Source organism: Dermacentor albipictus, chromosome 1 (assembly GCF_038994185.2).
Source record: "Dermacentor albipictus isolate Rhodes 1998 colony chromosome 1, USDA_Dalb.pri_finalv2, whole genome shotgun sequence".
NCBI lineage: Eukaryota > Metazoa > Arthropoda > Arachnida > Ixodida > Ixodidae > Dermacentor > Dermacentor albipictus.
In genome coordinates, this window is record NC_091821.1 from 68,763,136 (window position 1) to 68,788,259 (window position 25,124).

The 25,124-nt window shown below is 44.1% G+C and overlaps 1 protein-coding gene across 4 annotated transcripts in view; it reads right to left on the reverse strand.

Moving 5' to 3' along the window:
* Lamtor3 (Late endosomal/lysosomal adaptor, MAPK and MTOR activator 3) overlaps positions 1-25,124 on the reverse strand; it is a 62,713-nt gene that overhangs the window by 12,031 nt on the left and 25,558 nt on the right. For 3 of the 4 annotated variants that reach the window (XM_065438303.2, XM_065438306.1, XM_065438305.1), the window contains exons 4-6: positions 23,372-23,505; positions 15,634-15,697; positions 9,628-9,714 (exon numbers count right to left, since the gene is read on the reverse strand). In XM_065438303.2, the coding sequence (XP_065294375.1) occupies positions 9,641-9,714; positions 15,634-15,697; positions 23,372-23,505 (272 nt within the window). In that variant the 3' untranslated portion in view covers positions 9,628-9,640. Of the gene's footprint in view, positions 1-8,761; positions 8,876-9,627; positions 9,715-15,633; positions 15,698-23,371; positions 23,506-25,124 lie in introns of those variants that run through there. The other variant, XM_065438304.1, reaches the window with a different exon arrangement.

The window sequence follows — 25,124 nt, forward strand, 5'->3', positions numbered from 1 at the left end:
CTTTTTTGGAAGCTTGGAGTGCTTGCAGCTAACACATCCTCAAACAGGGTGGCCAGACACAGCTGAACTCGGGGCACTGTTAGCCAATAATAAAGTGTGCAATGTGGGACATTCTCGAAGATTTTCACATCTCTTGCGGGACGGGACGCAGGACAATAACCCTCAATGTGAGACAGTCCCGTGAGTTACAGGACGTGTGGTCACCCTAGTCTCAGCACAGTTCCCAGTGCTTTTGATGCTTCTGTAGGGCCTATGCACTGTATGAAGAATGTTTTTGTTCTTCATTGTGTCGTGTCATTCACTGATGGGGATGCTGGTTTATGGACAGCAAACCACTTGGCAGAACCTACGCTGCTTTCCCTTTCAGACAACTTGAGTCTTGTCTACTTTGAGAATACAGTGGAACCCCGTTCATACGTTTCTCACTGGACCGGGGGGAAAAAACGTAACAGCCGGGAAAACGCAACAGTGAGGAAAGCTCCGAAAATGAATGAAAAAAGTGCAGCTTCAACTATAGACAATTTATTTCCACAAAGTATGCTGAGGATTTAAAAAAAGTCCAGAATGGTGGCTTGCAGTTTTTTTCGCTCGCTAGAAATCACCACATGTTTCTCAATAGCCTGGAAGGCCGCATTGCTGTCAGCGTAGATGTGAGGTGCGACGTACCTGCGGAGGAGGTCCAGAGCCGCGACAGCTTCTCCAAAGCTAGGATTTGGCAACACCCCGGCATCATGCGGCTCGTGCTCGTCGCCGTCACCGCGTCACGGCAATGGCAACGGACGAAGGAATATCCGCGGGAAATTTTGCCCTCTTTGGCGTAATCATGCTAACGTGCTAACGATTGTTTAGTATTGCTGCGGAGCGCGCGCGCCCGAGCAGCTCGGTTGCGCACAGCTCGGCGTGGGAGAAATGTAAACAAGAGAGGAGAGCTGGCCCAATAGGTGGAGCTACGCCACGAGCAACGCCAACTTCCGGTTTCACTTTAGCTCCACAAAGAGTGACGTCAGGGCTTCTCCCGAGTTTTGTTCCTCCGTGAGTCGACCCGTCCAACAACCATGCGGTGACCGTAATCGCAGTGATGATAGTGAGAGCATTTTTCACGAATGGCCACTTAAGCTGCCTCTCCAACTGGCGTGCGGCTTGCAGCCATTTCCATAGCCAAGCCCGGCTGAGCCCAGCCAAAACTCGTCAAAAGCCAAAATGGCGGTTGGAGCGCGTTGCCTACTTTCGCCCAGGCGGGTTCGCGGTGCTAAGTTGCGACGTATCATGCGGCAACGTTTTCACAGCTACTACGTAACAGCGGGGTTCCTTATACGTTGGATCCTATGGAGGCTATGCCGGGACCGAATGAAAACGACGTAGCAGCCGGGAAAACGCAGCAGTGAGGAACGTAACAGCGGGGTTCTACTGTACACATCTTAATCAGTAGCTGCACCAGCAGGCTTATTGTGTGAACCTGCTGAGCTCTGCCGCACACACACAAAGCTTGTCTTTGGTGAACAAGGCAGTTTCAGTAAATTTTTTTTTAAAGGACCCTTCACTTCAGGGGTACTACTGTATTCACTCGAATCTAACGTGCACCTTTTTTCCGATAAAATGGGTCCAAAAATTGCATGCATGTTAGAATCGAGTACGACCCTAAATCCACATTACCATATCGCCATCAGCATTAAAAAAATGGTCACCTCGTACACGCTTCTAGGCTAGCTGCTGCAGCTTCCTCCATGTGCATACCTCCATGCTGTACGTGTAACCAGGCGCTAGTGTAACCTAGTCTACTGCCTGTCTTCCCGTTTTCTGCATTTATTGAATCAGCACAGAAGCGCCAACTGCGAAGACACGCCAAGTCCACCATGATGCCACATTTAAAAGGAAAGTTATCATGTGCGCAGAGACGGATGGAAATCGGGCTGCATCACGGGCGCTAGGAGTTCCCGAAACTTGCGTGCGGGACTGGCGCAAACAGAAGGAGAATATTTTCGCCAGCAAAGCAACAAGGAAAGGTTTCAGTGGACCGAAGCTGGGCCGCTTCGCCAAAATAGAAGAGCTGCTCGCGGAATACGTGCAAGAGTAGCGAGCGGCACAGCTGCCTGTGACGACCGATCTGCTCAAAGTACAGGCGATGCAGTTAGCCCTACAGAAAGGGCTAAGGTGGAGTGACTTCAAAGTGAGCAGGTGCTGGCTATCAAATTTTATAAAAAGAAAAGGCTTTTCTGTTCGAAGGCGGACAGGGATATGCCAAAAATTACCCGAGAATATGAAGAGAAATTGCACAGTTTTCAGCAGTACGTTTTGAAGTTGCACCGTAGAAACGGCTACCACTTCGGACAGATTGGAAATGCCAATCAGACGCTGCTCTACTTTAACATGCCTGCCACCACAACCATTGAAAAGAAGGGGGCGAAGCAAGTGCGTGTTTTGCCTTCCGGCCACGAAAAAATTAGTCACCGCAATGCTTTGTTGCACTGCGGATTTGCACAAGCTGCTGCCGTATCTTATCTTCAGATGGGAGACGCTCCCGAAAGGAATCTTGTTTCCGAGTGCCGTGATTGTGCGTGCAAATGAAAAAGGTTGGATGACCACGGATTTGGTCGTTGACTGCATTGATAACGTTTGCCGGAAGAGACCCGGCGGCAGTTTGGGCCTGCATGGGATGCTTGTGCTCGACGCGTTCAGGGGCCACCTTGACCAGCACATCAAGGACAAGCTGGCTGCATGCAACACCGACCTTGTCGTGATAACCGGCAGCATGACATCGCAGCTAAAGCCGCTCTATGTTTGTTTGAACAAGCCAGAGAAAGATAGAATTCGGGCGCTCTACACCGAATGGCTTGTCAGTGGCTACCACAAATTCACGCCCACCAATAAAATGAAGTGTGCCTCACTGCAGGATTTTGCTGGATGGGTGAAAGATGCATGGTCCATGATCCCGTCTGCCATGGTCAACAAGGCCTTTAAAAAGTGCGGGATTTCCAATGCCATAGATGGCACTGAGGATGAAATGCTTTGGTCTGTTGACAGCAATAAGGTATAAGGGGTGGGTACAAAATTCGACATTAAACATGACCAAGTAATATTATATATATATATATATTCCAGTATATGCACACACATATTTGCTCACATATGTGTATACAGGGTGTCCCAGTTAATTTAGACCAAGATATTAAAAATACCCAAGAGCTCTAGAGAAATCGTACCGACTGCATAGTAGCTGTAGTCATATGTACTTACGGCCAGTATTTTTTTCATCACGAAGCATTACTTAATCATTTTTAATTAGTGAACTCTTTAATTATTGCTTGAATCATAAACACATCAATTACAAAGTTGTAGGGCACCTCAAATAACCTCCGAATCAAACATTTGTTTAGTGCTCAGCTTTGCCTCGGTTTTTCCAAGAGAAAACAAAAGCGTACAAAAATCCAACATATGAAATAGACGCGCTCGCGCGCCGCTACTCAAGCGCTCCCAAGCGAATAGCCACGGATACACGACTTCACTAGCGGCGGCAGCTCGATGCAGAGCTTCACGCTATGCGATAGTCGCAGCATCAAGAGAGCATGCCACTGACGCATTGATAAGCGTAGCGGAGCCTCGTACGATGTGGCGATAAGAGAATGCAGCTGTATATCTTTCAATGGTTGCTCGTAGGCACTTGAGTAGCGGCATGCAAGTGCGCATCTATTTTGTATCTTGCGCATTTTGCAGGCTTTTGTTTTTTCTTGGAAAAAACAACCAAAGCCACTTCAGCACGAAATAAATGCTCGATTCGGAGGTTATTTAAGGTGCCCTACAACATTGTAATGAATATGTTTGCGATGCAAGCAATAATTAAAAAGTTAAAAAATTAAAATAAATTAACTAATTAATACTTTGTGATGAAAAAAAAAATACTGGCTGTAAGTACATACGACTGTCACTACTATGCAGTCGGTGCGATTTCTCTAAAGCTCTTGGGTTTCTTAAAATCTTGGTCCAAGTTAACTGGGACACCCTGTATACATACGCACATATAAATACACATAACATATATAACGAAAATTCAAGTACAACTTAGTTGGAGAACGTCAGTGACGTGTTGCAAAAATATGGGTGGGCGGGTTATGTCGACAACGGCAGGAGGGAGGCAGTTCCAGTTTGCCGCCATGCAAAGAAAAAAATGAAGCTAAAAATGATGTTCGTGAATGCAGTCGTGAAACATGGTGTGCATGGCTGATCAGGTATGGTATGCGTGATGCAGGCATGATATAGGGCACTCGATGAAGAGTAGAACTGTAAAAACTTGTGGTAAAGACAGAGGGAAGCGATGTGCCAGCTTATAACGAGGTCTCGATGCCCAGATAGTAATTTTATGCGACTAGGAGCATTCTGCAAATGACATTTTTGGAAGTCTAAGGTTTTATTAGAAGCTGATATGATGTTATGCACATGCGTATGTCAGATCAGGTTATTTGACATAGTGACGCCGAGGTATGTATAAGTGTCAGTTGACTCCAGAGACAAATTTTTACCATATTTACTTGATTCTAACGCGCCCTCGATTGTAATGTGCTCCCGTTTTCTGCGACCAAAGAAAAAAGGGGGGAACGAAATGCTCTCGATTGTAACACGCACCCGCTGACGTGACCTAAAATAAAGAAAGGTCCTTTACAGTACCGCACACCTCGTTCTTTCATGCAGAAATACAACTTTCTCTCATTAGGAAAAAACAGATTTACTCCCAATGTACTAAGTCGAGATTAAAAAAGAAAGTCACAGTTTCGCCAGAAAGGCGAAGCATCGATTACGATAGCAAATTAGTAAACAGCTATATGGAAAGTAAGGACAGTAGTTTTATCGGCTATATAAACTTTTAAACATTCGCTTACTAGCTAAATTAACAAGTGTGGTGTCACGCGCGCACGAGCAAACATGAACACGTCTCATTTAATGACCGCAAAAACTTTTTATCAAAATGCTGAAGCGAGGAAGTGCGGTAGCAGGAGCGAGGGAATTGACCTTTGTGTGGCCTCTCGCTTCAACGCAAACTAAGTGACGAGAACACAGTGTGGTGTGCCTAGATGCGCAGACTCTTGTCTCCGTCGCAGATTGCTTTCAAGATAGGGGCTACGCGGCCGCGCTGTATGTAGCAGCCGCTGGTGTCTAATGCCTCTCCTGTTTCTGCCAGTTCCACAACTTTCGGGAACTCCGAATGCCCGTGATGTGGCCATATTTCTGCCCGTTTCCGCACACGTGATCGCTTTCCTTTTAATTGCAGCATCAGATTGAACTCTGCATGTCTTTGCAGTCAGCACTTCCATGCTGATAGAGCAAATGCAGAAAACGGTAAGACGGATGGTGCACTAAACTAAGCCAAAGAAAGCATTGCCTAAGCACACGTACTGCAGCACATGGAGGAAGCTACGGCAGTTAGGCTCGAAGCGCGTACAAGGTGGCCATTTTGAAATGCCGACGGTGATATAGTAACGCAGATTTTGGGTCATATTCGATTCTAACATGCATGTAATTTTGGGATCCGTTTTATCGGAAAGAAAGTGCGCATTAGATTCGAGTAAATATGGTAATTGTGTACGGAAACTAGTGAATTATGGCTGCTGGTGAAAAGCATGCTTTTACATTTGTTAACGTTTAATGTCATTAACCAAGTGGCACACCATTCTGAAATATTTGCAAGGTCACTCGGTAGGGTTATCTGATCGGAAGTGTTTAGCGCAGCACGGTAGATAACACAGTCATCGCCAAACATACGTACATTGCAGAATACATGCAAAGGTAAGTTGTTGATATAGATTAAAGATGGGAGCGGACCAAGAACCAATCCCTGAGGAACGCCTGACATTACTGGAACCAGAGTGGCTAAGTGATTATAACAATATATTGTGATCAATTAGCGAGAAATTCTGTAGCTCATGTTAAGACAGTAGGATGTAAATTTATACTGAAGAATTTTGCAAGCAATTGTTGGTGAGGAACTTTATCAAAGGCTTTAACATAATCAAGAAAGATTGCATCAGTCTGTAGGTTACCATCCAGGTTGGTGTGGATATCGCGTACGAAAACTGAAAGCTGTGTTTCATATGACAACTCCTTGAGGAAGCCATATTGTGAAAGATAAAAAAAGTTATTCCTGTAAAGCAAATTTATTATATGGGAGTAGATAACATACTCCATGATTTTATAGGACGTGCTTGTTAAAGGGACACTAAAGGTTACTATCAAGTAACGTTAAAGTGATATAGCAATGCTCTAGAACGTCTAAGGCGTCAATATAGTCGTGAACAGAGCTTTAGTAACCAAGAAATTGAGGTAAATGCATGACACGATTTGAGAGCCCCCAGCAACATTCCAGCACTAGCCCGATGACGAAAGCACACATAATTTACGTCACTAGTACTCAACTACTCGTATTAAAAAGATCATTTCATAAGGTTATAAGACAGAAGAAAAGACTACTTGCATACTTCTGTTCGATCCTAAGAAATAACATTTTGACGTTACCCTTCAGTAATATGGGTGGTCGAAAGGTTTCGTTTTCGCTCGATTCTGCGTGCTCGACTGTTTGTACAAAAGAAATGCTAAAATAAATTGACTCGACTTGACTTGAGTTGACTTGACTCTGCGCTGCGCGCACTTTGTAGTTTCAGTTATGCTGCGCTGGTTCTGCTGGCTCGTGAAACTTGCAATTGGAACAAGCAGTGAGAATGCCACGTCCATGTGATGTCGTGGGATGCGTGAACGGTCCGCGGAACTTGGCCAAGCGCAGTTGCAGCGGCGAATCCAACGTTACTTATCACTGTGTGACAATGAGTAAACCTCTCCGTTCAAAGCGGTCAAGTGCCGTACCTCTGCCACAGCGCATTGGCAAAGAGCCGAAAAATCACATAGTGTGCTCGCTGCACTTTCGTCCAGAGGATTACGAGTTCAACGCCGACTTACTGAAGTCGTGTGAAGTGACTTTCAAAGCAATGCCTTCCCGTAGCGCTGTTCCGTCAGTCTTGCCTGCATTCTTTGAAGCGCAAGAACTGCAGGTCGAAGACCTGAGTGCGGCATTTGGTGAGTGTGGCATTTGGTTTTCAAGAAGGAAAAGCTACAAATGTGCGAATATGTACAGCCATGACATACAGTTGCCGTCGTGGTAGTACGCAACGAGGCTGGCCGCACGAGCCCTCAGCAGCAGGTCACATTCATCAGTGCTTAAATCGCTGAAGTCGAGCCTAGCATCGCGAGCCAATGTGTCGTTGGCAGGGTCGTCCATTGCAATGAGCGTCAAAGTTGGGGCTCCACACGCGAGGAGACCGGTTTGCAAGGCTGTGGCAAGAAGCATAGCACGTCCTACGGGAGATGCGCTACAGGCATGGTGTACGAAATTCCCCTTGAGTGCGGCAAGTCCTATATTGGACAGACTGGACGCTGCATAAATGAACGAGCCAGGGAACACAAACTACATCTAATGAAAGATGGCGTGGCACATTTGCCTGCGCACTGCAAGGCCTGCATGTGGACACCACGGTTTTCTGAGATTAGGATTCTTGGCAGAAGTAGATTTCAAACAGCACGCGAGCTGATGGAAGCTTACTATACAAAAAAGAAAGGTACAACTTGCATTAGCGATACATCTATCGTGCTCTATAAATCGGAAACTAGATGGTTTGACCCCTAGGTGACGTAGATCTATGAACAGCCAGCGCATGCGTGTGTGTATATATATATTCATGGGTCACAGCCCAAAATTAAATCAGTTGGAAGTGCCGCCCATGTTGTCTTTATGTGTCTTCCTTTTGTGGGTATTCAAATGCGGCAAAAACATGTCTTTTAGCAAGCACCAACTAGGCCAACAAGCAGTTCTGTTGCTACAACATGCACTTGGTGTGTGCGAGCCAGGCCCCGGTATAAAAAAGGACTACTCCAGTGTGCGTGGAAGTCTCCTAGTGCTGGTAGCGAGTCTTTGGCCAATGATCCTGAGGCCATGCACAAGCTTACTTCCAGTCATTTGGACACTGTGTGGACATTCCATGTACTCAAGAGTGCTTTTATTAGCCCCAAATACGATAATCAGTTGAGTTCTTCATTTCCAGCTGTACACAATGTCAGTACCGCCAACCATCCAAATACTGCTCCATTGGGACTTCAGCCCGTGCTGCCTTCCACTAAGCCTCCACAAAGACTGCATATGCTCCTGGCAGAAACAGCATGACAAGCTGCTAGCTACGAATCAGACACACCGCACCTTCTCAGGGTCGAAGACTGGAAAGTTTGCTCGTATGAAAGAAGTCCTCAAATATGTTAGGAACCTGCAAAAGGAAGGCTGTGCCATTTCACATGAAATGATCAGGACGCATGCATGAGCCACAGAGAGAAAGCATGGCACTGCCTGCATGGATTTTAAAGCAAGCCATGGATGGACCACATGGTTCATGCAGTGACACGGCTGGCTGGCTGCCTTCTTGGTATGGGGAGAAGATCCTCGCTTTTCACAGATTTGTGATATGCCCGTGGCAAGACAGAGAGTTTATCTTCTTGCAAATCAGAAACACCGATCAGGCACTGATACACTTCGGCATGTTGATGAGCGGGACAGTTGAGGGAAGAGGAGCACAGAGTGCGCTTGTCAAAACAACAGGTGCCGAAAATCAGTGCTTCACCATGATACTTGCGATAACAGAAGACAGCCCAGAAGCTGCCATGGTACGTTATCTTCAAGAGGAAGACTATATTGTAGGCAAAGTTCCCAACGGCCATACACGTGAGAGCCCAAGGAAAAAGTTGGATGTCTACTGATTTAATCGCCAATTGGGTCTGGACTGTCTGGTAAGGACGACCTGGCACCGTGCTTCACCCATCTCTCCTTGTGCTTGACAGTTTTCGCAGCCACCTGGAAGAAAATGTAAGCTGGACACTAGAGGAACTGTGCACCAAGACTGCCATCACTCCAGATGGGTTCACTTTGGTGCAGCAGCCCCTGGATGTGTGTGTGTGAAAAAGCCTTACAAGGACAACGCGTGACGCTTGTACCTGGACTGGATGGTCCAGGGAGGGCATGCTCTGAACACCTACCAGCAAGAGCAAAGGATTGTCCAGCGAGCTAGCGCGTTTCTGGATTTTGGATGCATTGCGCTTACTTTTATTTGACTCGACTGCAAAAAGCTTCTAAGAGACTGGTATCACAAATGCTCTGGACGGCAGCAAGGATAAGCTGTTGTGGGACAACAATATGGAAGCGGTAGCCAGTGACCTGAACAAAATGTCTTGCGATTCTAATGCGGAGTGGCATCCAATTGTGACGTGGAATAAAAACGCTGTCACGGTTTGCAAATAGTGGACATGTATTTTGCAGCAAAGGTAAGTTATCTAATGCATTTTTAAAATCATTACTGTATTAATTTTCAATTTTTCCTGTTTTGAAAAACTTCCCATAAAGTTTACCCCGTACAGAAACGCACCCTCCCACTTCCGTTTGAGGAAAAAAACTGTGTTCATTACAGGAATATATTTAGTATACTTATTCCCGAAATTTCCACTGTGGACAATACATCAACTGCAGCATGGTTGAGAACATAACTACTCAGATCACAGTGAAAACAGCTTTGTTTTTTAGAGTGCTACTTGAGAAGTTTGGAAACTTACCTGTTTATATGGGTTAAGAAGCTTCAACAACACTCCTTAGGGTTTGCGAAACTGTGTTCAGCTCCTCTTCAAGGTTCAGTATCATGCCTAAAGAAAAAAAGACACAAATATATTACATACAGTATTCAAGTAGGCTGCATACACAAATATATACATTACCCTGCTCTACAATGCTACATGTGTTAGAGAGAAACCATTAGAGAGAAATGTCAAATTATGCATACACCATACAAACAGGAAAATGCTGCACCCAACCATTCTAAGCCCTCTTCTAATCTCTCGAGAATTGTATTAAAGAGAAAAATAAAATTGCTGAATTTACAGACAATCGGATAGTACTAAGCATTTTACCCAGTTCAAAGGTTCCATTCTACTACCGTTACAGCAAGAGCCAAACACCTTACTAATGAAGTGCATTGGACTTCCAAAATCCTTTTGGGCTAACGGGCACAGTAATACGAAAACAAGCGACATTATATTAGTGTCTGATAAAGGAGAGCTGCGAGTAGTGTTGATGGAAGATGGTGCGATATGTACATCATGTCATTGGCAAGTTCAGACAGCTTGAAATGCAAACTTTGCCAGGCTCACTGATGCACTGGCTGGCAGATACAGCAGGAACAACTCTTGCAGAAAGGCTGCATTAACGAAAGCTCCTGTGCCATCACGTCAGAGGTAAAGGAGAAATTATGAAAGGTGTCTTGTCCTCTAGCTCCTTGATATTGAGGAGCTGCTGCGTGTGCCGATGCATAGGTGGCATGAGGTGCCGTAGAAGAGCCTCTTTGAGCACTGCATATGGAGTATCACTCAGCGATGTAAAGAGGATGCCATTGAACGTAGCCTGTAGTGAAAGTGCTTCAGGCTGGTACTCATAGTTGCGAACTTCCCAGGTGCGATTTAGGCAAAATTTGTTCTCAGCTTGGAAAAAAAAAAGAAGAGCTGTGTCTTCGATCCACCACGGTGGTAGCATGATGCAAGTGGTAGCACCAACAGCACTCACGGGAGGCCTAATAAAATTTAATTAAATTGTGCGGTTTTACATGCCAAAACCATGATCTGACTCACGGGAGGCCTCAAATGAGTTATGTAAGCAAAGGTAGTTGCATCTGCAGGCTTCCGAGAATTCATGGCCACTTGTGCTAGACACCATACCTTTGGTAACTGTGGGCTACTGGAATAGTTATAAAATATACGACTTCATTTTAAAGGTTCCCTGAAATGGTTTTTGCCTTATGCATAGACACAGACACTATCTATAAAAGAATGCTTTCTCAAACAAGCACGAGTGGTTAAACGTCTCATGGCAGCAGCTGAGGGAAACTGAATAAAGAAACGAAGACTCGAGAGCGACAGGTTTCAGGTTCAGGTTGGCCACCTCCGCATTCTTCAGAGTTGCGTCCACATCCATAACGCTTTGCCTCGTCGCATTTCGGGAACATTTTCCAGAGAAGAGGCCCTCCAACGTGGTCGCTGACACTAAGGAGTAGGTTGTGTTCAACAAGGAATCCCGTAAACAAGCACTCAACACGTATGACACTGTTGTCGCAGTTGTTCTGGAGAAAGTTCACTAAGTTGTCTTGCTGCTCAGCAGTGCGAACATAGCTTTGATGCTTCGCCGTAGAAACGTGCAGTTTGAAGTCGCCTTCGCCACCGTGAGGCACCCTGACGTCGCGTCCACACGTCGTACAAAATGCGAAATGTTCTTTTCTTGATGTCAAAAAACACCTACATTCAGAAGTGTAAGATCGCAAGAACTTCTGCAAATACCTTTTCTTGGGCTCTGATAGCGCCATGGCATCAAACACATGAGGTTTCTAACTTTACATGGTGCACCGCACACACGGCGTAGCCAACACTAATCATACACACAAACAGCAGTAACAATGCACCATGGAGGAAGGCATGCGTGAAATGCAAGTGCTATATTGGCTCTGGCTTTTATCGGCTTACTAGGCATCGCAGTCGGCTGCTTAGTCTATAACATGACATAGGAACATGGTGTTAAGCAGTTTCTTTTACCGCAGAATAGACAAATGTTTATGGTGCCACGGATGCTCATCGTTACATAAGAGTACATATTGTTTAACTGGTAATGTAATCCGTGGTTCGACTGGAATTTCCTTGCGATTAAAATGTTATTTCTGTCCTCTCTTCCTAGTTTTTTGCAACCCGGTTATAACAATTACTGCTTATAACAATGAAATTTTCTTGGTACTTGAATACACTGTTCTAAGCGGGTTTGACAGTATTAAGTCCTTTTTGTGTTTTCGATCACGAATATTGGCACTGCAAAATCATACTAAACAGGAACGTATTGAGGTTGTACAGCACAACCAATGCAAAATTTAGGCAAGGTGCACAATGTAAATGCACACTACTTACACAACAAGTGCACTTCAGTGGTTCAGCACGCTACGATATCTTTAGCACAAAATCTGTACAAGACTAATATGGAGCCTTAATACGGTAAAACCTCGTTAAACCATTGTTGGATGGAGCTCAGAAAGTGCATACTAAATGGTAGTACCACTTAACTGAAATATCATGAGATCGCCTACTTACCTGCCAAAAACACAGCTCAGAGAGAGTGCGATGAAAGGGCAAAAACATGCAGTGCTTATTCACTTCGCGCAACAAAAGTCTCGTTATTTTCGTTTGATGCTACTGCAGCCTAGCAGCGACGACAGCAGCGCCAAACTTACTGAAGCTGCGAGAGAGCTTGTAAGCCAGCCCCCTCTTCTCGGCAAACACTCGCGTGGCAGATTCCTCGTTGCTATTGCATATTCTTCGTGCACAGGCATGGCAGCGCTGGAGAAATCGCAGGGTGCCTTTTTCATTGCAGGGTGCTGTTCTCGTCGTGATGATTGCATTCATGAGGCTTATGTAACGCGAAGCTTCTGCCACTGTCAGGCCTGAATCGTCCATGCTGTCGCTTTCTGCGTCTTCTTCATCACTGTTGTTAGGTGACACCTCGGCAGCAGAGGCAACGATGGCCGAAAGTTAAACCTCGCAGCCGACATCTTTTCACGGTTGCAGCAGCATTGCCGACCAATTTCTCCTTTGTGTTTCAAATGCCACACGCCGTAGTCAACGATAGATCCCTGTCATGTGCGAGCGGCGACTTCTTCTTGCCCCGTTCGATAGCATGGACGATGTCCAATTTTTCTTGCTGAGCAGCTGCTGCTTTTTATCCAAGCTTCGGCATGACGTGAGTGCTTGCTTAATGGAGGAAGGCAAGCATAGGAGAGGCCCTGGCCAGCACGGACATGTTGGAGAAAGTGTAGCGGAAGTCACATGCTATTTTTCGCAAGGGAAGCACTGGGGCTGCAACCCCAAATGTCAACGTTGCCATAGCAAGCGCGCTCCTGAAGCTCCCGCTGCTGCTCTCTGCCTGTGGAAAGTGCGGCAAGGTATTCGAGAACCTAGTCTTTCTCGCAGCACATTCTCTTCGCAAGACAAGCCGACTTTGGAGCGTAGTGTGTAAGCTTGAAAGTTGCATTTAGGATCTATGAGTGAAAGTGTGAGCCAGCAACAGAGACACTCAAGTAATCACGGCACAGGTCTTCGTCGTCTTCTTCAACATGCCATGTGAAAGCACAGGAGCATGTCTGCTTCACTATAACTGTTACAGAAGTTTTGTAGGCTTTGCTCTGACACGCATCAGCAGCACACACTTTCGAGGCGAAAAGGGAGATGGCACACCAACATGGCTGCATTTCCGGCTTCAAAAACGTGACGTCAGGGCCTCTCCCATTTTATTTCTTTCCTCCATGCCTTGCTTGCATGATGCCAAAATGATGTTGACATTGATGTGGCTTCATGCGCAAATGCACAGGGCACTTGGAGACCTTTGTCTCGTTCTCTAAGGCCTATAGTTCTGACGGGCTGCCTGATGGGGACGACGCACCCCCATGATTGTGCGACAAAAAGTGGAAACACTACGTGTTAACTGATACGTACGCAATAAACTGGTATGGTTTATGCGGATACAAAACGCATTATGTTCAATGGCGGCCGAGTCGGCGATTTGAGTTTACTACTTCTAAAATGATACTACTGGTTAAGCGAGCACGGTTTAACGAGGTTTTACTGTACCTGTAAAACTATCAAACAGCCCCACTTGCCATTTTGTGGAATTACTTCCGCATAAAACACAACGTGCTATTTTATACAATACAAGTCCCCTAGCTGAAACATAGGCACAAGGTTCCCCATGTGTGAATGCTGTTGAGGACAACAGGTTTATTGCAGCATGTTCACTATACTGTTTGTACTGCTTTCTCGGCACAAATTTACAGAACTATAGGCATTTTCTTAACCCACAGTTTTATTGCTTCCCACAGTCAGTACTGCAACATATTCACATAAATATGACATATAAAGTAAGAGAGACATTTTTGCGACTAGTTCTGCAGTTCAGATACGGACTACTGAGTTTGTATTTTACTGAAGTAAGTTAACTTGAAAACAGAACTGACATTTTTTTTCCAAATTCTAGTTAACTCTTTCGCTACCACTAAAGAATGTGCCCGATCTCAGTGCTTTTATATTTTAGCATTTCATTTTAAGATGTAGCAGTTGCAACATATTCTGTGATACATATAACATTATAGCCTGACCACTGGTGTTTTTAATGGATGTACAGCAGTAATAATTGCTGGGACAATTTTTCTCAATTCTAATGTGAAACTTTACAGAAGTACCTCAAGAACATGAAAGCAATAATTTGCTATTTTTAGCATACGTACTAAGAGTAAAAAAAAACATTAACTATACAAAATATACGCCTGGCTCCTAGAGTTCCCAACTTTTGTAAGTGAGATCACAAAAAAAAAAAGTTATTGTGAAGATTCGTTAGCGTCACTACTAGCCATAGTGATGCCCATGCTGGGCGGAAGGCAGCAGCTTTGCAAATGTAAAAACAGCTAAGTTGCTTTTGTACGGGGAGTATGTTTTTACTCATTGCAGCATGCATCTGGTCCATTTTTTAGTGCATCCTTTGGGCTTACAAAGCAATGGCTGTCATGTCACGGAGCATGCAGAAGCCTCCTACTATTCGATTTTGGTATTCGATCAGCTTTCCTCTGCAGGTAAGATGGTCTAATGTCCATTTTACAGGCTCCGGAGCCTCCACGTGCTTTGTTCAGTTCTCGTACAATGCTGTACAGTAATGTGGTCTGTTACACAACATTGTAGAGTAATGAATCACTTGCACAGGCTGTGTTCGAGATGTAACAGATTAGACTGCTAGTCAAGCTTTGGTCGAAGGTCGGTCTGAAATCGACTGCATGCTCTTGTGCGAGTGAAAACGCCATACGATGGGAAGAATTGCTCATACTAATAATTTGTACATAACTGTCAAAACGCTGATGCATAAAAGCAACCCACGGTGGTAAAAGTAAAGTTGAACTTGATACCAGACAAACACAATTATGAAAATAACACATGCTCATGAGCATCTACCACTGTTTGAGACCTCTTTAAAACCACCTACACATCGGATCGGAAAATTAACAACCCATGGGAAGCTTCTGTGCCTTCACTATTGCTGTCAATTAAAAATTATGTTGCCAAGTCAACCAAAGCACAAATTCTTTGTCTTTTTATTGAAGAAACGCTAGGAGCACTGCAGGCTAGTTTCGACGATACCTCCAGTCGAAGTTTTATTTTTCAAGACTCCCTAAGATGCCAAAAAAGTCAAATCTGACAAATATGCAGTTAAAGTTGAGTCATCATTTCAGACAGTTCATGATGTTGCTAGTATAGAATTCCAATGAAAATTTCTAACGTATAGAAAAACTGTTGATCAAATTGATCAATTTGTATAAGTGTGGTAATGAAATAGTTAACTATGTTGAATAGATGTGATGCTAATTAACTGAAACTCAAGAGTGACAAAAAAAAAAGAACAAGCTCTTAGAGGAGCCCAAAAGAAACAGCCTTTACAGTGAAGCTGGATCCCATTAGAATGCACTGACAAAGTAGACCGATGACATGCACACCTACCAGTGTTTGCTGAACTGCTTGCAACCAGTGTGATGGTAACAGGATGCCTGTTGAAACTCACCACCTGCACAGCAAAAGTAAGAATGGTGAGCTCTTCTTTTCATGCACAGCTATTTCTGGTGACAGTTTTTTGTTCACCAGACAATTGCCCAATGCAGGGCTCAAATTGCAACTTTAATGGATATATCTTAAAAAAACAGTCCCAGAAAAATGTGTTAGAAACAACAAGCTCTACAGAAGAAGGAAAACAAAGAGGCTTGACAAGCAAAGGCAAGTTTGTGCCACCACAATGTCTATAGAATGAGCAAATCCTCAAACTAAACTCTATCTTACGTTATATTTTCTCAGCTTTAATGCTAGCAGAAAAAAAGTCTCACGGCAACAGCATAGGTGGAGCTGCTTTAACACTGGTAAAGGAGATACACAATTAATGTGCGCACCACTACCCCTAGCGACCTTGTGTTGTCTACTTGATGTGCAGCTCTCCAATGTTTTAATACTGCCACAGGAGCATCAACAGGCACGTCAGTCTGCGCCATGTCAGAGTGCACCTGTGAAAGTTGCGAGGGTAGGTGCATGCATACAGAGCATCTTACCGTCCAAGCATCATCTGCTAGGCTAGACCACTGAACCCGGCCTAGCCCCCTGCTGTTTATCAGCTCATCCACCATTGGCAACTGCTTAATGTAACTACTGTATGAACAGGAACACGTGCGCATATTTCGGTTTGTGTTGGAAGCGGACAAGCAGTTGGAGATATCTTGAGCTTAAAACAGCCTAGCACAGGATGCACAGCGCTTGCATAACAAGCACAATTATATGGTTCAGCATACTATGAACTACACATATAAAGCAAAAAAAACTTGGAAATGCTATGCAACACCTATACAAAATATATTTACATGTAAGAATAAGCAATAATACAGCATTTAAAGAGGGGGCATTAAAGGTGATTGCACCCTCAATGTACACCGACACTTGTCTCACATGAGGGAAAAAAAAAAGAGTACAATGCTTTGCCATGCCATACCGATATTCGGATGCCTGTGTACATCAGGCAGTCAATCTGGCACTACAGTACAGCAAAACGCTTTGATGCAGGCATGTTGGACACTGTATCGGACATTCAATTATACAGTGCATCTCATACTTTTGTCACACACCAGGCATCCGATCCAGCACTACAGCACAGCAAATCACCTCAAATCCAGCTGGCATTGCGGTGCATTGGATGCTATTTCGGACACATTCCGTGAAGTCTCCTACTTCACGGCAGCTACCTTGGGGTGCTACAGGGCTGTTAACTCGAGGGAAATTTTCCAGAGTAAGGTAACTTTCAGGTCTATGTGGGAATAAGTCAAATCTTGCTAGTTTGATGAAAATTTCAAGCTCTGTATTTAGCTGGAATTTTATACGCAATTTATATTTTTCGAGATAACACTGAATATCAGCGGTATTGGCTACATATGGGTTATTCCCTCCAGCCATTTGGCCGTTTGTTGTGCTATCATCAGGCAACACTGAAGCACTACTGAAACAACTTTTTTCTGCTAGAATTTGCAATATCAGCATAGTGGTACGGCTCCCACCGCCGTTCCTGCTTACAGCATTGACAGCTTGATGCAAAAGGTGTGCACAATAAAAGAACACCTGACTCGTGAGAGTTTCCATCTCCCAGTAACACTTCACCTCGCTAGATATGCTTTGGCCACGGTCTTAAACCGCAGAATTTTGCTAAATTTACATGAGGCATAAAGGCTACATAACAATGTTTCTCATCATAAAAAATGGAAGTGATGAAGAAAACAACGAATATTTAGTACAATTATTTTGGCAAGTGAGGGAAGCTTCAGCAGAAATGGGGAAATTTAAGGCGTTCGGTAGGGAAATTTTAACTTTCCATGTTGGCAGCCCTGGGTGATCATTATACATTAAGCAGGTCTAATGGTTAGAGCATTGTGCTGCTGTGCTACACAGCAGAGGTTCAATTTTACTGGTGGTCATGCATTTATTTTTATTACAGAGGTCCTAGGTGAGGTGAGACAGGAACCTACCCACCCACCTGCCTACCCACCCAACCCACCCACCCACCTGCCTACCTACCTACTTACCGCAATGTGCCTGAAATGAAGCAAAGAATACTTTGCATTAAAAACGAGTGTGTTTGAGGACATCCATGGCTGCAAAGTTTTCTAAGGGCAGTCAAAGAAAGGTGCATTCACACCACCCATTGAACGCAGTCAGGTAACGGACCCAAGGAGTGACTCGTGGTGACTGGTGTTCACAATGGCCCTGCCCCTTGCCACCCTGAAATGTCTTCGAGCACAGTTCCACTCACGCCAGAATTTGTCTTCATGATTAAGCAGCATAAAAGCCGGGACTCCAAGAGCAACATCAATTCGCCACAAATAGGCAAAACTTTCTCCCACTGAAACCAGTGGACCACAGGCAGATTTAAGTCTTCTATCATGCACACACTTGCCTCTTACTGCTTTTCACTTGTGTTATTCTCACCCTCTCATCACCTATTTTGATGAAAATCTTGCTTAGAGCTACTTTAAATGCATAGCGGCATTGTCAGCTGTGATTTAAGAGTCGCTGTCACAACAAAATGAGAATAAAAAGCAGCTGGCAGTGGCATGCAAAAAAAAGAGTGTTGGCCCATTCTGACATCCTGCTCTTATGCCGCTGATTGGCTCAGTATTCTTGCAACTCATATGTGTAGATGAAAAATTGAGCGGCGAGTGACTGATCCAAAATTGGTTGCTTTTTGACTAAAGCGACCATTTGCAAACCAAACTGGTTGTATGAGATTCGCTATTGTGAATGCACCCCAAAAGTATAAACTTTTTAAAAGGTGCACACACAGTGCACACAGGCTCTCAACTAGTCCATGTGGGGACATTTTCATAAGGAAAATTCAGAGATGATGCTGGCATGTAGGAATTTGGACTCTGTGATGTTACACGGGGTTTCAAATAGACAAATTTAATATTACTTAGCTACAGCAACATGTTTCCTCTTGGTGTAACTTGAAATGTGTACCACAATGCATTTCAACGTGTGCACACATAAGCTAGTGCAGCTAAGATCACGAATATTTTAAGTGACGGTGCATACGGTATAATGCATTCATGGTGTGGTGTGCATCGTCCAATACTTTGTACTGCACACATCGTCACATAAATTAAATTGTTTGTCTTATTAGTAATATGATACCTAACAAGCTTAAAATTCATCATCATCATCATCAGCCTATGTTATGTCCACTGCAGGAAGAAGGCCTCTCCCTGCGATCTCCAATTACCCCTGTCCTACGCCAACCAATTCCAACTAGCCCTGCAAATTTCTTAATTTCATCACCCCACCTAGTCTTCTGCCATCCTCGACTGTGCTTCCCTTCTCTAGGCACCCATTCTGTAACCCTAATGGTCCACTGGTTATCTAACCCATGCATTACATGACCTGCCCAGCTCCATTTCTTTCTCTTAATGTCAATTAGAATATTGGCTATCCCTGTTTGCTCTCTGATCCACACCGCTTTCTTCCTGTCTCTTAATGTCATGCCTAACATTCTTTGTTCCATCGCTTTTTGCACGGTCCTTAAATTGTTTTCAAGCTTCTCTGTCAGTCTCCAAGTTTCTGCCTCATATGTCAACACCGGTAGAATGCATAGATTGTACACTTCTCTTTTTAATGATAATGGTAAGCTTCCAGTCAGGATCTGACTATGTCTGCTAAATGCGCTCCAACCCATTTTTATTCTGTAAATTTCCTGTACCTAGGTAAACATACTCCTTCATAGACTCTAGAGGCTTACTGGTGATCCTGAACTCTTGTTTCCTTGCCCGGCTATTGATCATTATCTTTGTATACTGCATATTAATCTTCCACCCCATTCTTACACTCTCTCTGTTAAGGTCCTCAATCATTTGTTGTAACTCGTCCCCAGTGTTGCTGAACAAGACAATGTCACCTGCAAATGGAAGGTTGCCAAAATATTCACCATTGATCCTTACTCCTAAGCCTTCCCAGTTTAACAGCTAGAATACTTAATCCAAGCACGCAGTAAATACCGTAGCATTGGAAAGATTGTGTCTCCTTGTCTGACCACTTTCTTTATAGGTATCTTCCTACTTTTCTTGAGGATAATTAGGGTAGCTATGGAATCTCTGTAGAAACTTTCCAAGATATTTACGTAAGCACTCTGTACTCCTTCATTATGTAATGCCTCTATGACTGCTGGTATCTCTACTGAATCAAATGCCTTTTCGTAATCTATGAAAGCCATATAGAGAGGCTCATTGTACTATGCGGATTTCTCGATTACCTCATTGATGACATGGACGTGATCCATTGTAGAGTACCCCTTCCTGAAACCAGCCTGTTCCTTGGTTGACTGAAGTCCAGTGTTGCCCTTATTCTATTGGAGATTATCTTGGTGAATATTTTATGCAATACTGGAAGTAAGCTAATCGGCCTATAATTTTTCATTCTTTAACGTAAGCTTAAAATTATTTAACACCAACTTCTTCACTTACTATCAAATATGTAAGAAGTTGTGTTGCAACTAATTAGCAGAAGTGCAATGCCATTAGCTGCAAGAAACACTAACAATCTGATGAGCAAGAAGAATCAGGGGAACCGTGGGGCTCAATTTTTGTTTACTACTAACCTCCATATGAAGCCAACAGATAATGAAGTTAAACCAGGCAAATTCAATGGACATCTTGGAATCTATGTGAACCGAAGCTTTCATGAAGCACTTAATCAAACCCTACAACTCTGCCTATTTCACTTGTGTGTCTTTGGCGCAATGGAAACTGGCGTGTGCACATGTGCTCTTGCGCACTTGCACTACGCAATATGACACACAGTGCGATCACCTCAAAGAGCTAGTTGGCTATGTTTGACTGCGGCCTAATGGCTAGAGCATCTGGCTACTGTTCTAATGGTACCAAGGATCGAACCTCCATCGGGCAGGCAATGCAATTTTTTTTTAGTACGAGCTATTCGGCAAGACAGCGGCAGCACCCAAAAGTCACGGTCAGGAAAGTCTGGGACGGTTCGCAAAGAAAGCTTCATTTTAAAAGAATTTCCTTGGCTTTATTGCCTGTTGGCCTCAACCACTGTTATCAACAGATAAATTAACATATTGTTACGGGGAGAAGAGAGGCTTCAGCTATATTTAAGGGTGTTTACAACACGCCCACAGGCACACAAGAAAGCAGTCCGCCAGACATCAGAGAGAGTCATCATCTTCTGTACTGTCCTCAGCTTAGTCACTGGCAGTGCTTGGTATCATGACCCCTGGAGGCAAAGGTGCCGTCCTAGTGCTTGCTAGATCATCCAAGTGGTATCGCTTGGGGCGGGTGAGTAATTAATAAATTATGGGGTTTTACGGGCTAAAGCCACTTTTTGATTATGAGGCACGCTGTTGTGGGGGACTCCGGAAATTTGGACCACCTGGGGTTCTTTAACGTGCACCTAAATCTAAGTACACGGGTGTTTTCGCATTTCACCCCCATCGAATCCTGCCGTGGCCGGGATTCGATACCATGACCTCGTGCTTAGCAGCACAACACCATCTGCCATCTGCAATCTCCCAGTACATGGAGTGAAGGTCTATCGAAGAAAATATTTTGCACCATGTAAACAAACGAGGGTGCCGTCTATCCACAGCAGCTAAAAGCTAAACCACTGCAACAGGCTAGCAACACATAGAAATAGAAATTTAACTTCTAGGGCTTTTAAGTGCCAAAACCCCAATATGATTATGAGATACATCATAGTGGGGGGACTCCGGATTAATTTTCACCACCTGGGTTTTCTTAACGTGCAACCAATGCATGGAACATAGGCATTTTTTGCATTTCACCCCTATGAAAATGCGGCCGACACAGCCAGGATTTGATCTCATGCCCTTGGGCTTAGCAGTACAGCATCAAAGTTACTGGGCCACCACAGCAGGCAAGAAAACAGACTCCTCGTGTTAACACCAGAGACAGATGAATGCCAATGCATTTGGGAGATCCTATCATCCGATGAACTCCTACAAGAAATTCGCATTGAATGGACTGCTACTTCTCTGCTGCAGCAGTGATCCCCTGCTCTTCAGGCACACCACCTTCTCGCTAGGCTTCTTGGCAAAACTCAATTCACACCATGCATGCCTCTTATAGCGAGCGCAGAGAAAGATGCATTCACTGGTATGCCCAGCACGGCCTATCAAGTGCAGAGGATAACACATTTGGGGCCACAAGCAGCGCAACTGCATGAAGAAGATGGTGCAATTGGTGCACACCTGGCACAGCATGGCTCCACAACAATACAATTGCCTTACCTCACTTCCTCTGCTCCTTCCAACTACGGCACCAGTGATGTGGCCCGACACTGGCATTATTGCCCGTTTCCTTTTCTCTTGTGCTGTTTTCCTCCTCTACCTTTATTTTATTATTAGGCACTTCAAGTTGCTTTGTTCTTCTGGCTTTACATATTGCATTAACATCAAGATCTGAATGCATTGAAAAACTGCAAGACAAACATTAGTTAAGCTGAAATACAACCTCATAACGAAACGTGATATAATAAAGTAATGGAGATAGCTAAGTAAATATGCAATTCACCTTGAAATACATATTGAGTTTCATGTACAATCTAAAACGTTGTTTTAACAAAGTAAAATTGTCCTGCAAATGAATATAATGAATGAGTCCTGTCTCCCAAGCCAGAACGCTTTCTGCATGGTTTGACACTCCTTCGGCATGGCCACATCAAACTTCCCACATTGAATACACTGTCAAACAAAACTGGTCTTTCTCAACACCATGCGCACACAGTGGCTCACTATCAACATGGCTTCCAAGATCAGGTGGCGTGCGGTGTCTCATACAGATAGTGATCTGATGGCGTCTCGTGCCACTCAATCTTAGAGGCCATGCCATCACCATTGCACTTCTCTCTCACTGCAGCATGCCGGGCATGTTGGCGCAGCAAGGTTTATTAGCTGCTGACTACATGGAGAGTGATGGACATGGAGCAAAGAAGGCTTTCCTTCATGCCGATGGAGATTGTGCTGAAGCTCATTGTTCACAAAGCGAGGCGCAGGCATAAGCAACATCAGCAGATGACCTGCTGCAGTGTCGGCATGCCACGCTATGTTGTGTGCCATTTGCTGTTCAACCATGATGGACTTCATGGTGCAGCATGCTGTCTCTTCAACCACATTGCCATTTCACCGGTTTCAAAATAATGGTAACTAGCCAAATGGAAAGCGGAAGACTAATGCAATGCAACAGGGACCACATTTTCAGACAATTACTTTTGGGGATCCTTCTATTTTTGCGAGATTTCTAGTGACTAGCACCGCCTGTTTTGACTGCCATGGAAGGCAATGTTAGTGGCACTGTGATAGGAGAGCACACCTGGCATTATATCAAGAATGCTATATCTAGAAGATGCGGAGGTCTTTGCTGTTGTTTTATTAAAATTTCATCACATATGTAGTTGCGTAGAGGTTCAGTGGGCTGCAAAGCTGTCTCCTTTCTTTGCATGTTTAAAGTTGTCTGCCCAATTGGGCATATAGAGTATCACAGGGCAATTTGGATGTAACTAATGCAACTCTGAAAGTTACATCTAAATTAGATTTGAAGGTAATTTCAGCTCCCCCTTCGACTTCATTATGACGACGTTCGAGTGTAGTGAGAGTAAAAATTGGCGATTCAGGACGGGTACATACCTGATAGTTGCCATAAGAGGAAATCATCTTGTTGCATTTGCCCAGGCCCAGCTTGTTGCCTTGAGACATGGCCATGCCCACTGTTGCAAGAAAGCCAGGCCTCAAGGCATGCTCAGGTGCTCCATCTGTCGCAGCTGCACATTCAACCATGCATAGTGTAAGTTAAGCACATGACATGTCTAGCTGGAGGCTAATGCTAAGGCCACCTTGCCAGGGTATACAAGAGTAATGCACTGCAGTTGCCTCACTAATTTCACATGTGTATTACCATATTTACTGAATGCTATCATCACTTAGATTACCAACACATTCATGTTTCATAATAAAGGTTTGGGTCTAATGTCTCTAATCTGCACAGTGGGCTATGAGTGCCACATATTCCGATAAAGTTTTATTCATTCAGCGAACTTAATTTACACTGCTACTTTGTCAACATACATCACCATAAAGATGTGACTCAACATGCTCAGATATATTGACCAGTGGCTTCATGCCACTAAAATGTCATATTTCAAAGTAGCATAAGTTGCAATAAATGTCAGTGGCATCACTTTTGCAATATCTGCGCCATCACCCCCCTAAACCGCTGCCCGAAAACTCAACTTTTTCCAAAACATTTACTTCGATATTTACTCTTCTGAACTCAACCATGCACTTCAAGCAACTTCGAACAAGTTGCTGGTGTTGGCAATGGCTACGAGGTTACTAGTTCACTGAAAATCAGTGCAGCTTCATTTATGTGAATGTCATTTGAACCATGGAAATGGAAACCAAACTAAATGCTTCTCCGCTGTGAAATTTTGCCATGAAATAAACTTAACCGAGTCTGGTTTAGCACAAGTAAATGGCAAACTTGTCTACACTGACTTGTCTCGGCACTATATTGAAACCAGCTAGTGGCCCATGACAACTCTTTTTCTTAAACAACAACGGCAGTGCTGTGCTGGTCCCTTTGAAGGAGGGTTGCATTAGTGTTAAATGCTTTGGTGATGACATGGGCATCTCCTTTGAAACAGAGCAGTGGCACTTGCCATCAAGGCAGAAAGCTGGGCTAGTTGGTGTGACATCATTATTCAAAAGACTAGTGCAAATAACAGGGACACAGATGGAGGAAGCGACAGGCACTTGCCAGCAAGCTCACTCTACAAACCTTTTTAATAAATTTAAATCCTTAAACATCCTTGTGCTCTAAGCCACATTATCCACTCCAGAAAACATGCTTCATAGCGAGTTATTGCTTCCTTTGTGCTACCCATCTTCTGGTCTTTTCTACTAGTCTCCACGGCCAGTTTCATTCATATTTTCCCAACTGCCCTTAAAACCTAGTGCCTCAGTCAAGCTTACTACTTCCAGATCTATGCCTAGATGGATACTCTGACATTCTAACAGAATAAGCTCCATAGATTGTGCACTATTACCACATGTTATGCACAGGCCGTCTTCATCTGAAAATTTTCTCCCCATAACTATGCATTCTCAAATAACCTGAACTGGCTTGACACAGCAGGGCACTGCTTTTTGAATTATCATAGAACTTCTCCCTTCAGATTTCTGTTTTTGCTGTTGGGCATTAACTCATTGCTGGCTTCCTCTCCATTGCTCCTATCCAATAAACTGCTCCTGCATCTCTGACTTTACATTTAACATCCTTTTTTCTGCCTGCCTGCTGTTCACCTCGTTAGCATAATATTTAGTGGATAGTGTCCATGTTCTTTTTCTCCACTGTACCGTAAGTAAATGATTTTTTCTGTAT